Source organism: Anastrepha obliqua, chromosome 1 (genome assembly GCF_027943255.1).
Source record: "Anastrepha obliqua isolate idAnaObli1 chromosome 1, idAnaObli1_1.0, whole genome shotgun sequence".
Taxonomy (NCBI): domain Eukaryota; kingdom Metazoa; phylum Arthropoda; class Insecta; order Diptera; family Tephritidae; genus Anastrepha; species Anastrepha obliqua.
In genome coordinates this window covers 163,818,257-163,830,368 of record NC_072892.1, presented here as the reverse complement: position 1 = coordinate 163,830,368, position 12,112 = coordinate 163,818,257, and the positions used below count along the sequence as shown (strand labels likewise).

At 32.9% G+C, this 12,112-nt stretch overlaps 1 protein-coding gene across 5 annotated transcripts in view; it reads left to right on the top strand.

The window, feature by feature from the left end:
* LOC129239669 (alpha-1,6-mannosyl-glycoprotein 2-beta-N-acetylglucosaminyltransferase) overlaps positions 1 to 12,112 on the top strand; it is a 75,261-nt gene that overhangs the window by 48,030 nt on the left and 15,119 nt on the right. For all 5 annotated transcript variants that reach the window (XM_054875366.1, XM_054875374.1, XM_054875356.1 and 2 more), the window contains exons 2-6: positions 2,915 to 3,049; positions 3,170 to 3,301; positions 3,419 to 3,550; positions 3,618 to 3,793; positions 11,910 to 12,062. In XM_054875366.1, coding sequence (XP_054731341.1) covers positions 3,043 to 3,049; positions 3,170 to 3,301; positions 3,419 to 3,550; positions 3,618 to 3,793; positions 11,910 to 12,062 — 600 coding nt within the window. In that variant the 5' untranslated portion in view covers positions 2,915 to 3,042. The remainder of the gene's footprint in view (positions 1 to 2,914; positions 3,050 to 3,169; positions 3,302 to 3,418; positions 3,551 to 3,617; positions 3,794 to 11,909; positions 12,063 to 12,112) is intronic.

Genomic DNA, 12,112 nt, shown 5'->3' with positions numbered 1-12,112 from the left:
TCGTTGTTCTCGTGTTTGGTACGACATCAACTGTCTTCTGCGCATAACGTAGGAGTTCTACCGCAAATCTTCATTGACAACTCGACGGATAAGATCCTCAGAAACATTAAGCTCCCACGCAAGGGCCCTCATTTATTTTGAACGGTCCTTGTCAATGATAGCTTGCGCTTGTCTAATGAATTCTGCAGATCGGGCAGTGCCAGAACGTTCCTCGAATTTTTTGCGCTTTGCTACAGATTTTGCATCGCCACCTAATGCTTCCAATTGACGGCAAACCGTAGGAATGAATGAACGAACGCAATTAAGAAAAATGGAGATTTCTAAATCGGTGTGATTTGCAGCTTTAGTGACGATAACTGCATGTCTCTTCCTCCATGTCTTATCTTAAAAAGAAGAAAAAGAAAAATAATAGTTTCGGGAAGTTATAGCCACATATTTGCATGTCCTCAATTACCGTATGCGTTCACTCCAATTTTGCTCCTGCTTCCGGTCTTAATTTATTAAATATGTACATACATATTGTATATCTTAATATATCATAAATTATAAAAACATTATTTTAGTTATTTTTTGCGCTTGTACCATTTTTAATTATCAAAGTAAGCAGGCAAACCCAAATATTTAAATGTAGATTTGGCAGATGCCATTTTAAGTGCAATTTAAGGGGGCAGATACCTGTAAGATTTCGAAAAAATTTTTTTTTTCATAAAATGTTAATATAGGTAATCCTTTTAGTGATATGTGAGAGAACAATAAATTTTATGGTGCTTTTGTATAAATGTAAATATAAATATAAATAAAAAGGTAAAATATTTTTAAGCATACCGTTGTTGTTGATATTACTTTTGTGATATGTTGGATATTTTTTTAAGCATTTTATTCCGCAAGTTTTTTTCCCTCCATTTTCTTTAATTCATATAGAAATTATGATATTAATAAACAAAAAAAAATGTTGGTTTTTTGTATTCAGGTCACTGACGCCGATACTACAATGCCCGCCGATTGAGAAGCCCCGCTGCGACCTTCCTGGAAGAATTGAATGTACATCCGCCATTTTAAATGATTAAAATAAAAAAAAAAATTTATATTGTTTTAATGTATAAATAAACTGTATGCCAATTTAAAAAAAAAATATATTGACTTCTTCATTTTAAATAATTTTAATGAAAATCAGGGGAAATATGGCCATTTACAGGCCTTAATAGATTGTCTCAAAGCTGGTTCTTACTAAAACGTCGTACTAATTTAACTTAAATTTATTAAGGGTTTAAATATTTAAGTCTCAGCTAAACTTAGATTTATCGTGGGACTATGATTATGCAGAATACAGTTTAACCTTCAAAATGGTAATTTGAGTGACTATCAATAGGCTTTAGCAGCCTCCCAGGTACGAGAGATTTCTTGTTCCTCGTAACAAAAGAAAGAAATTTCTTACACAATAGTAATAAAAATCGCTGCTTGTTTTGTTTTCTCAAAATCTTAATATATTTTCTCTAAAGCCAGCGTCCACAATCTCTTCGCTGAACATAGGGGTGTACCTATATGCACATACATATGTACAGTGGGTCCGAGAAAATTATTAATTAAAAGCTAATTTAAAAAAGAGTTACTAATGATAAAAGCTCATTACAATAAATATTACCAACAAGACAAGTATTTTTTCAAAATTAATTCCTCTAAATGTTGACCTTTATGTCGGATGCACTCTTGATATCTGGGCCCCCGTACTCCGTGCCACTTGCTGGAGAAGTGTTGTCAGGGTGCCCTTTAATCTCACGAACGATATTTTCTTTTAATGTGAGATGGTCGTAGGTTTGTTTCATAGGCGGCGTGACGCCACCTTGCTGAAACCATTTGTGTGTATTGGGGAAGGATGTTCTCTAATTATTGGCAGAAAATGTTCGTTGAGCGTGTGTGAATAAGAGGCACTGTCCACAGAAATTACTATTTTCAAAAAAATATGGTCCAATTATTCCACTGCTTCACAATGCGCAGAAAACCGTCACTTTGGGACTATGGAGTGACTGTTAATATTCTACTAGTGGTGAATAATACCGGCAATTTTGCTTATTTACACTTCTTTCATTGAATGAAAATGGCCTTAAACTCCAAAAGATAGTGTTTACCGGACGAATTCGTTTCAGTATTGACTTGTAAAAATTTTTACGCAAATTGTAATCGTGAGACCTAAGCGCTTGCACAATTTCAATTTTGAAGGGGCGAAATCTAAAATGCTCAATATTTCAAGCACAACAGTTTGTGGTAGTCCCAGGGCAGACGCTCTTTTAAGCACGCATTGACGCCGATTATAGTACAAAATTGTATCACGGATTTCAATATTTTCATTTGTTCTCGATGTCCGGCTGAACCCCAGTTGTTGGTTGTTTACCAGCGAGCTTTTTTCCCGGAAGCTTTGCAGCCATGAACGAATTAAATCTTCACTTGTGGCATCACGTAAATGTCGAATATTGTAATTTAAAACCTAATTCAACCACCGTACACCCTGTATACAGCATTTGGTGTCGTTAACGTACTTACATAAGTGTTTATTTATAAAATATCGGCTTATGATAAGAAAGTATTAAATCTGATTACGTTTCTCCATTTGTAGATTGAAATACGGAAGCATAAAGCAAATTAGAGAAAAAGCTCGCAAGCATCACGCAAATAATGTTAATATCAAATTTTCTCAGCTTCAAGCAGTTCATCACCCGGGCGCATAAAAAAGCCTAAACGTACCACATTTTTAACTAAGCCTCAACGTAGTGGCGATACATTAAATTAATTTTATTACACTCATTACGTTTAAATTCCATTGCGTATACAAAAATATTTTATGCTTATACTTAAATAAAACACTTTTGACGATATTTTTTTTTCTTCTTCTTCTCTTCTCTAACGAACAACTTTATAGTCATCGGAATGGTGATTGCTAAGCCCATAACAAATTGATCATTAAGGTGTAATTAATCGTAGGCAAAAGCAGCAGCAGCAGCAGCAGCAGCAACGGCAGCGGCGAAAGCCACAGCTGCACAATCCAACATGAGGGGTGAGTTTCTTTTGAATGATTTTTTTTTTCAGAAGTCAGCTGCCCACTTACTTTGCCTGCGACGTGAGAGTATTTTTAATGCTTTTTTCTTTTTTTAATTTCGCCCACTTAACTTCACAGTACGCAAAATACCCCTGCCGTTGCCTAACACCGGATTCATGCATCGAAAACGGAATACCTACTACATACGTGGAATCATTGGTGTGGCGCTTATCGTATTCGCCCTAATGCAGCTACACGTATTTAATTACAGTAAGTACGAGACGATCCGTTACGCCTATTAAGGGTACTTAAGCATTTCTAAAGAGAGATAAATTATAAATTATAAACAAAGCTATAAATATTTATTTTCTTGCTCTCATGAAACAGCTGATTCCCGTGAATTGTCAATGCTTGGCGAGCCAACAAATGATTCAATCGATGCGATGCTCTCAATGGTGCCATCGGTGTTGCATAAGTTTCTAACGCCGAAATCTAGAAACCAAACAGCAGCCGCACATAGTAAGTTAGAGAAAATAATCTACGACTGAATTATCAAATTTAGGGTTTCACTTCTTTCTAATTGCAGTGCAGCATAATAGCACGAGTGCAGGTAGATATAACGCTTCCTATGCGGATTATTATCATCCACCAAATATTTCGGAGATAAAGCAGCAAATCGCCAAGTATAATGAACTGCAAATAGTTTTAAATGAGGACACTTATGGTCCGTTGCAAAATGATTCTGTGATAATTGTAATACAGGTAAGATTTCGTACAAATATTAGGGGCATTCTCTATATCCCCTTATAAACCCTTTTATAATGCACGAATAGCATGAATTCCAATCCGTGCAATAATATTGCAAAGGGGAATTCGCTAAGTTGAAGCAACGAAATTTGCTCGGTATGAATACGGACTAATGAAATTTGCTTAGTATCAGAAGAGAAATTTGGCAGCTGTGGAAATAGTGAGTTATACCAGTTGTATGAGGTATAACCAAAGCTGATTTAGTACTGAAGATGGAGTCTGCCCAGAACAGTTTATTATTCGCAATTTTGACAAGTCTGACGTTAGGGCAAGCAAAAGAACAAGGCAAACAAGAGGAGAAATTACGTTGACACAATTACGTTCTGGATATTGTAGCAGGTTAAACTCCTACTTATCCAGAATTAACCCCGACCTACCAAACGTATATCCGGCATGTGAAGGCACCCTGCACGACACTAATCACCTTTTCACATGCCCTATCAAACCTACTCGCCTAACACCCCTCTCCATCTGGACCCAACCTGTCGAAACAGCAAGTTTGCTCGGCCTACCTTTAGATGAGCTAGACGAAGACGCCCGGTGATATACCCTACACTGACAAGGCTTGTATTACTGCTACAACAACAACACGAGAAGTTACGTGTTTGTGCAAATTCACTGGATAGCTTGATAATATTATGATTTGTGTGATTTAAACTAAACCACTAATAAAAACGAAGTGCCGCATGTTAAATTGTGAAAGCACTGATAAAGCTAAGGCCTCCAAATGCAATTTTTTCCGTTTTTATGGGGATGACGCCGTGGCAAGAATGTGCGTGTGTGTGCATAATTTCTTATGTTTGGTAGTTTCTATTGCTTCCGCCTACTCTTCTACTTCTTCTTCCCTTTTTTTTTTGTTAATTCATAGAACCTGACGACACAGCGAATTTGGGAGGCGCAACCTTGTATTCTATCAACCTTGGTTATACCGGTTTTATGAGGCATATCAATGCTCGCAAGCGGCGAATCTTGCTCGATAACTTTACTGTTGCTTTCCCATGCAAATTTCGCATTAAGCGAACAGAGAAGTGGCGAATCGAAAGCGCCTATAGAAAGAGAAATGCGCCCCTGTGCCCAGCTATTGGTTACTGTTGTGTATCATTTATAGAATGCTTTGGTTGAAAAACAAAAAACATGAAGTGCGCTTGACAAATGAAATGAGGTCAGTGAAGGTTAGGTTATTCCAGGAGATTATTTCAGAAGTGATTTGAGGGTGCATATAAAAGAAGGAAGGAAAAACTCTGCAAGTCGTGGGAGGTTTGCTTTCTTGAAATTTTGGTAAATAAAGTCAAACTATTGACTATTACAACCACTTCATATATTCATAATGAGAATTAATTTGTTAATGATTCTGTTGTTGATCTTTCCCTAATACAAGGCAAAGTCCAAAATTAGCAAGACTGGCGGCAAAAAAATGCTTCTGATGGTGCCATCTTTTTAATGAGTTAGTGCATTGGAAGTTACATCCCTAGCTGACTTCCAGTGAAATCTTGGTAACATTCGGTTCAGTGGAAGCGAAGTTATTGGGTCTAAAGTGTCAGTGTGCTTGTATCATCGGTACAAAAATGAGTTTCGCACAAAGGCTAATATCAAATTTTGTTTTAAAATCGGTAGAAAATTTGCATTGATGAAAAAAGTGTATGATTGTATATCTCATGCCAGAGCTCATGAGTGGTTTACACGTTTCAGAGATGGTTGTGAGGACATAAATGACAATAAACATGCGGGCCACCCAAAATCAGTAGTCACCGAAAACTCAATCGAAATTGTTCGAAAATGTATCAAAAATTAACCGAAATCATCGTTAAAATTCATGGAATCTTAATTCAATATCCAAAACATCGATTTATTGCATTTTTACTGATTATTTGGTCTTACGAAAAGTCTGAGCCACCACCCAAAAAATCGTGTTTTTTATAAGTAAAAAATCAAGTTGATGCTCATTTGCTTTTACGATTCCAAGGAAATTGTCCACAAGGAGTTCGTGCCAATGGGCCACACCGTCAATGCAATGTTCTATCTTGGCGTTTTGAAACGTTTGTTGCATCGCATTCGTTGAATTCGTCCTGACTACCGCGAAGTAGGAAGCTGGCGCTTATTGCATGATAATACACCACCTCATCAATCCACTCTTGTGACTGATTTTTTGACTAGAAGCCGCATTTTAACCATCAATCACTCACCGTATTCGCCTGATATGGCTCCCTGTGACTTCTAAATATTCGGAAAATTGCATTTGGCCCTGAAAGGAAAACGTTTTGCGTCCGTAGAGGCCATCCAAAAGGCTTGCTGCGACATCCTGAAGGATATTCCGGTCAATGACCTGAAACACTCTATCAGAAAGCATTTATATCGCGCAAAATGCTATGTATCGAGGCCAGAAGAGACTATTTTGAATGAATAAGCTCGAAGTTATCAGAACAAAGCTCCTTTTGTTTCTATTTTAGCTCAGTCTTGTTTATTTTGGACTTCACCTTGTAAAATATTTTGCATTAAATAACAAAGCAGTATGACTTACTGACAAGTTTTGACCATTTATTTGTTTTTTATTTGATTTTAATATTTTGTTTTTTTAAGAATATATACATTCTCCTACGAAAGCAACATAAATTGCATTTTGAATTTTGAAAAACTAACTTCGAAGTCGTAATCAGCGACTTCCAAACTCCTTCTATGCGAAGTTTAAACAAAAGTTCAACAAATTTTCATATAAATTTCATACATAGCAGAATTTTCACAAAAATTAGGGTATGCAGTTTGAATTGGATTTTGGTATAATATGAACGTTTGGTAGAATTTGATTGAATTTAAATCAGAAACAAATAAATTGTCATTAAATCCCTGCGGTATAGTTCTTTAACGCATTGCATAATTTTATTAGAGATATTTTTTAAATTTTTATTTTATTTTGTTATTTTAGAGTTCTTATTAAAATTTAAAAAAAATATATATAAATAAAAATATATAAAAAAACGTTATGCAGATAACGTGATAAATATAACAAAAACAAAAATAAGTCTTATTCTTTTCATATTATTGTAAATTTAAATGAGCTTTCATTTTTAATCTCAAAGAGCCCGTACACAATACAAGCATACGCCATTATTTTTTTTTTTTTTTTGGAATTTTGACAAACTAACTTCAGATTCGTAATCAGCGCTCTAAAATCCCCCCTAAACAAAATGTAATTAAAATCAGATGATGTCTTTAAAAGTCGTCCGCCATTTTTTAATTTTGAAAAACTAACTACAGATTAGTAAGGCCCCCAAAAGTCTCTATACGAAATTTAATTAAATCCAATTCAAACCGAATGATTGCATTTAAAAGTCCTCCGTCATATTAGATCCACTATTTTTATTAATTAACTTCAGATTTGTAACCAGCGCCCCAAAAACATTTCTATGCGAAGTTCTTTAAAATCGATCAATGGCTCGATTTTTTCGTCAATTTTGGAGGCTTCTGGCCCCTAGTACAGTGATTCTTTTCGCAAACCATGTATATATGTATGCATGTATACATATGCACGATGTGGATCAAACAAATGCCATTCATTACCAGTTTACCTTAGGAAAACGTTTAGTTGCTAAACTCCTGCATACAAACGAAGTTTGCAAATTTTTTAAATATCGAGTTTTTTAATAAACGTTTCACACAAAGTACATTCCACTATATGCTTTGCCTTGTTTGGCTCCAGTTTCTCTGGTCCTTACAAGAATTTTTTTTCATATTCCCACGCAACACATTCTACTGGTGAAGTGGCACATTAAGTTTTCCAGGTGTGTTGTTTTTGATCTCCCCACTTTCATTCAGCTTCAGATGGCTCGCAATCACTCGCACCACAGTTTGAGAAGCACTGCTCTAATGCTCTAGTGTTCGGGTGTATTAAAATTAGAATTAATTTACTTCAATACACAAGTACATACATACATATCTGCATAGATGCAGTGAGTGGAGTGTATGTAAGTGCAGCCGCAACAGAATACGGGTCGATGTGCAAGTTATTTCCTTTGATGTGGTAGAATCGAGAAAACAAGCAATACTTAGATTTGAAAAAAAAAAATACTTGTACGCTTTCAATTCATTTATTGAGCAAAATACTTATTTATGTACATATATGTAGATTGACTTTGTAAGCCAAAAAAAATACTTTACAATAGACGACGTTTCTTTCCTTGTAGACTATCAAACTTTTATAATTCAGTTCAAGAAACGAAAGCTCCATCAACAAAGCATTTTGAAAAAATATAATTTTTCCCTTATATAAAATTATTTAGCGAATAGAAGACTATTTATTGATTTATAATTGGCAAAAAGGAGCCGTTATTAGTGTTTTCAAGAGAAGCTTTTACACCGCAAATATGCGCTCTGAGATGTGTCGGGTCTGCCGTAGAGGCGACCGCTGTTAGGAAAAACCTATTAATGAACCCAGTATCCATCAAAGCCGAATGGGTTGGTGCGTGACTACCAATCGGAATTCACAGAGAATCTCGGTGAAACACCAAAATTAAGAAAAACATTTTTCTAATAGCGGTCGCGCCTCGGCAGGCAATGACAAACCTCCGAGTGTATTTCTGCCATGAAAAAGCTCCTCATAAAAATATCTGCCGTTCGGAGTCGGCTTGAAACTGTAGGTCCCTACATTTGTGGAACAACATCAAGACGCACACCACAAATAGGAGGAGGAGCTCGGCCAAACACCCAAAAAGGGTGTACCCGCCAATTATATATATATATAGGTAAACTATTTAATATACATATGTACACGTATTGCTCATTTGTTGGTGTTGTAATTATTTTATTATATACAGTTAAGGAAAAAACTCTACATACACCCCCTTAGTTTGTATTTCTAAGATATTCGTTAGGTAAATTAATAAAGCGTTTGCATTAATATTTAAAGGACCAAAAACAAAGTTTATTTACTTAACAAAAAGCTAATTCAAAAGCATAACAATAACAGAAATAACAAAAACAATAAAAATTCATGAGAAAAAAGTCTACATACAGTGTTAAGAATCGAATAGAATATTTGATTTCTTTTAAATAAATAAAAGAGAACAATATATTTTTAATATTTTGTAGGACCACCCTGGGCTTCAATAACCGCCTGAAGACGACGTGGCATAGACATCACCAAATTCTCCGTAATACTGGGCGCAATTTCCGACCACGCCCGAGTTAGGGCAGATTTCAGTGTTTCACGACTTCTGATATCATATTTGCGAGCAGATTTTTCCAAAACGTCCCAAATATGCTCAATTGGGTTAAGGTCTGGTGACTGGGGAGGTGTTTTGAGCTGTCTTGGTGCATGATAAAGAAGACAGTCTCGAACAATATGCGCAGTATGCTTGGGGTCGTTGTCTTGTTGGAAAATCCATTGGTTTCCTAGGCCCAAGCTTTCCACAGATGGCTTCAGATTTTGTTCCAATATTGTCTTATACTGATATCTACCAATCGACCAACTCCTGATGCCGCCATAGCTCCCCACACCATAACACTACCCCCACCATGTTTCACAGTAGGTATAATATTTTTGGGATCAAGTGCAGTATTCGGTTTTCGCCAAACCTTGTTTCGGCCATCATTCCCGAAAATATTATACTTACTTTCATCAGTAAATATAACTTTCTTCCAAAAATCCATTCCTTTCTGTAAATGTGCCTTAGCAAAATCCAGGCGAAGTTGACGATTCTTGGCTGAAATAAATGGCTTTTTGCGTGCTGTTCTACTTTTAAAGCCGCTATCATGTAAAACGTTTATTACTGTTCTTGATGAAACAGTAATATTCGAACATCTTGCATGGTATTCGGCTAGTTTTGGGGCACTTATTTTTGGATCTTTTTGGACTTCTTTAAGGACACTACTGACATCGCGTCTTGAAAGCTTCTTCGGCCTTCCTTGACTTGTTTTCGGTACTGTTGGTTTTTTTATAGTTTTTGACAATAGTTTGCACTGTAGAGCGACTTAATTTTACTATTTCAGCAATTTCCCCGTAAGATTTGTTTTCTTTTCGAAAAATAACCACCAAATTTCGAATTGATTGCTGAATTTCTTTTCTATTTGCCATTTTTAAAGTTAAAACGTATTTTACAAATCGCCTTCTGAATTTAAATAATTGTAATGTTTGACAGATAAAGCAAATCAAGAAAACTAACGGGTTTTTTCCCTTTAAGTTCTTCATTTTCCTATGTATTTTAAGAGTTGCCAAAGCTGTATGTAGACTTTTTTCCCACCGATTTCTATGTTTATCGCCAATAGTTTATAAGTTACCAATATTTTCAAACTTTTTTTCTTCCAACATTCTTAACTATTAATGTCGTAAACATTCACATTAAAATTATGTTGAATATTATCACTAGTTCTCTAGAAGTTGAAAATAGTCGGGTGTATGTAGAGTTTTTTCCTTAACTGTATATTATTATTGCTGAAATAAAAATAAATAAAAAGCTGAGTCTATAAAAATTTTGGCACCAAGGCAAGGGAAGATGTATAACTGCGGCTCAAAAAAGAGATGGCAAACACTCACCATCAGTAACATTTTATTCGCCCCAATGAAGTGTGCGCTCAGGAGAGGGTAATTTGTTCCCATCCCTAAGAAAATGTCCATCTGTTAGAGGCGGCCATTAGAAGAGGTTAAACTGTATTGTGGGTTGGAAAAAATTCTTTTCTTTTATTTTAACTTTCTTTTTTAATAGTCAAATTTTTTTCCAAATCAAATTTTGTTTTATTTTATTAATTTTCATCTTTAGTTTATTTAAAATGTTTATTTTTTCTATATTTTTTTTAACAATTTTTAATTTCATTTAATTTGATTTTATTCTGTTTCATTTTGGTTTATTTCATTTCGTTTTATTTTATTTTTTTTGTAGGTCACTACTTTATTTTATTTTATACTAAGTACTTCAATTTATATTATTTATTTTCTTAATTTTAATTTAATTTTTTTTGTTTTAATTTTTAAAAACATTTTTTATTCATTTAATTTTTTTTTTTTGGGCTTTGTTGTCTTTTAAACAATTTTTATTTCATTCCATTTTATTTTATTCGATATAGTTTTATTTCACTTTAATTTATTTTTTTAATTTTATTTTAATAATATTTTTATTGTTTTTAATTTTTCTATATTATATACATATTTTAAAACAATTTTTAATTTTATTTTATTTTATCTTTGCTTCATTTCATTTCTTTTGTTTGATATTCTTGTATTATTTCAATTAATTTTAGCTTACTCCATTTTATTTTATTTCATTTAAGTTTATATGATATTATTTTAACTCACTTTATTTATATATTTTAGTTTTTTTTCTGATATTTATTTTAATTAATTTTTTAATTTTATTTTTTATTTCATTTAAGTTTATATGATATTATTTTAACTCACTTTATTTATATTATTTTAGTTTTTTCTTATATTTATTTTAATTAATTTTTTAATTTTTCTATATTTTTTAAAAACATTTTTATTAAATTTAATTTTTTTCTTGAATTTTATTTTATTTCAATTTTTTCTTCTTAATATTCCAATATTTCTTTAAAACAATTTTTTTTTAATTTTATTTTAGTTTAGTTTCACTTCATTATTTCATTTTATTTCATGATTTATTACTTTATTATATTTTATTAATTTAATTTTAATTTTTTACTTAAATTTTTTTTTAATTTTTTTACACCTTTTGTAAAGAATTTTTATTTTATTTTATTTTGTTGCATTTTGCTTTATTTTGTTTGATATTTTAACTCACTTTCTTTCATTTTATTTTATTTTGTTAATTTAATTTTTTTAAAACCATTTTTTATTCAAAATATTGTAATTTTTGTTAATTCGTTTTATTGTATTTTTTTTTGTTTTTTAATCTTCCTATATTTCTTTTGAAAAATTTTTACTTTTCTTTATTTTATTTTATGTGACATTATATTATTTCCCTTAACGTTATTTTATTAATTTTCTTTTATATATTTCTTTTTTAGTTTTCTATATATTTATTTTAAAATAATTTATAATTTTATTTTATTTCATTTTATTTTAAGTGAAATACATAAATATATATATTTTCTTCTTTTAATTCAGGTGCATACACGTATAACCTATCTACGCCATTTGATTGTTAGCCTGGCGCAGGCCAGGGATATTTCCAAGACTTTATTAATATTCTCGCATGACTATTACGACGATGACATCAATGATTTGGTGCAAACTATAGATTTTTGTAAGGTGATTCAGGTAAGTAAAAAACGAAACCATTCAAGTTCCACTATTGGATAAAAAAAAAT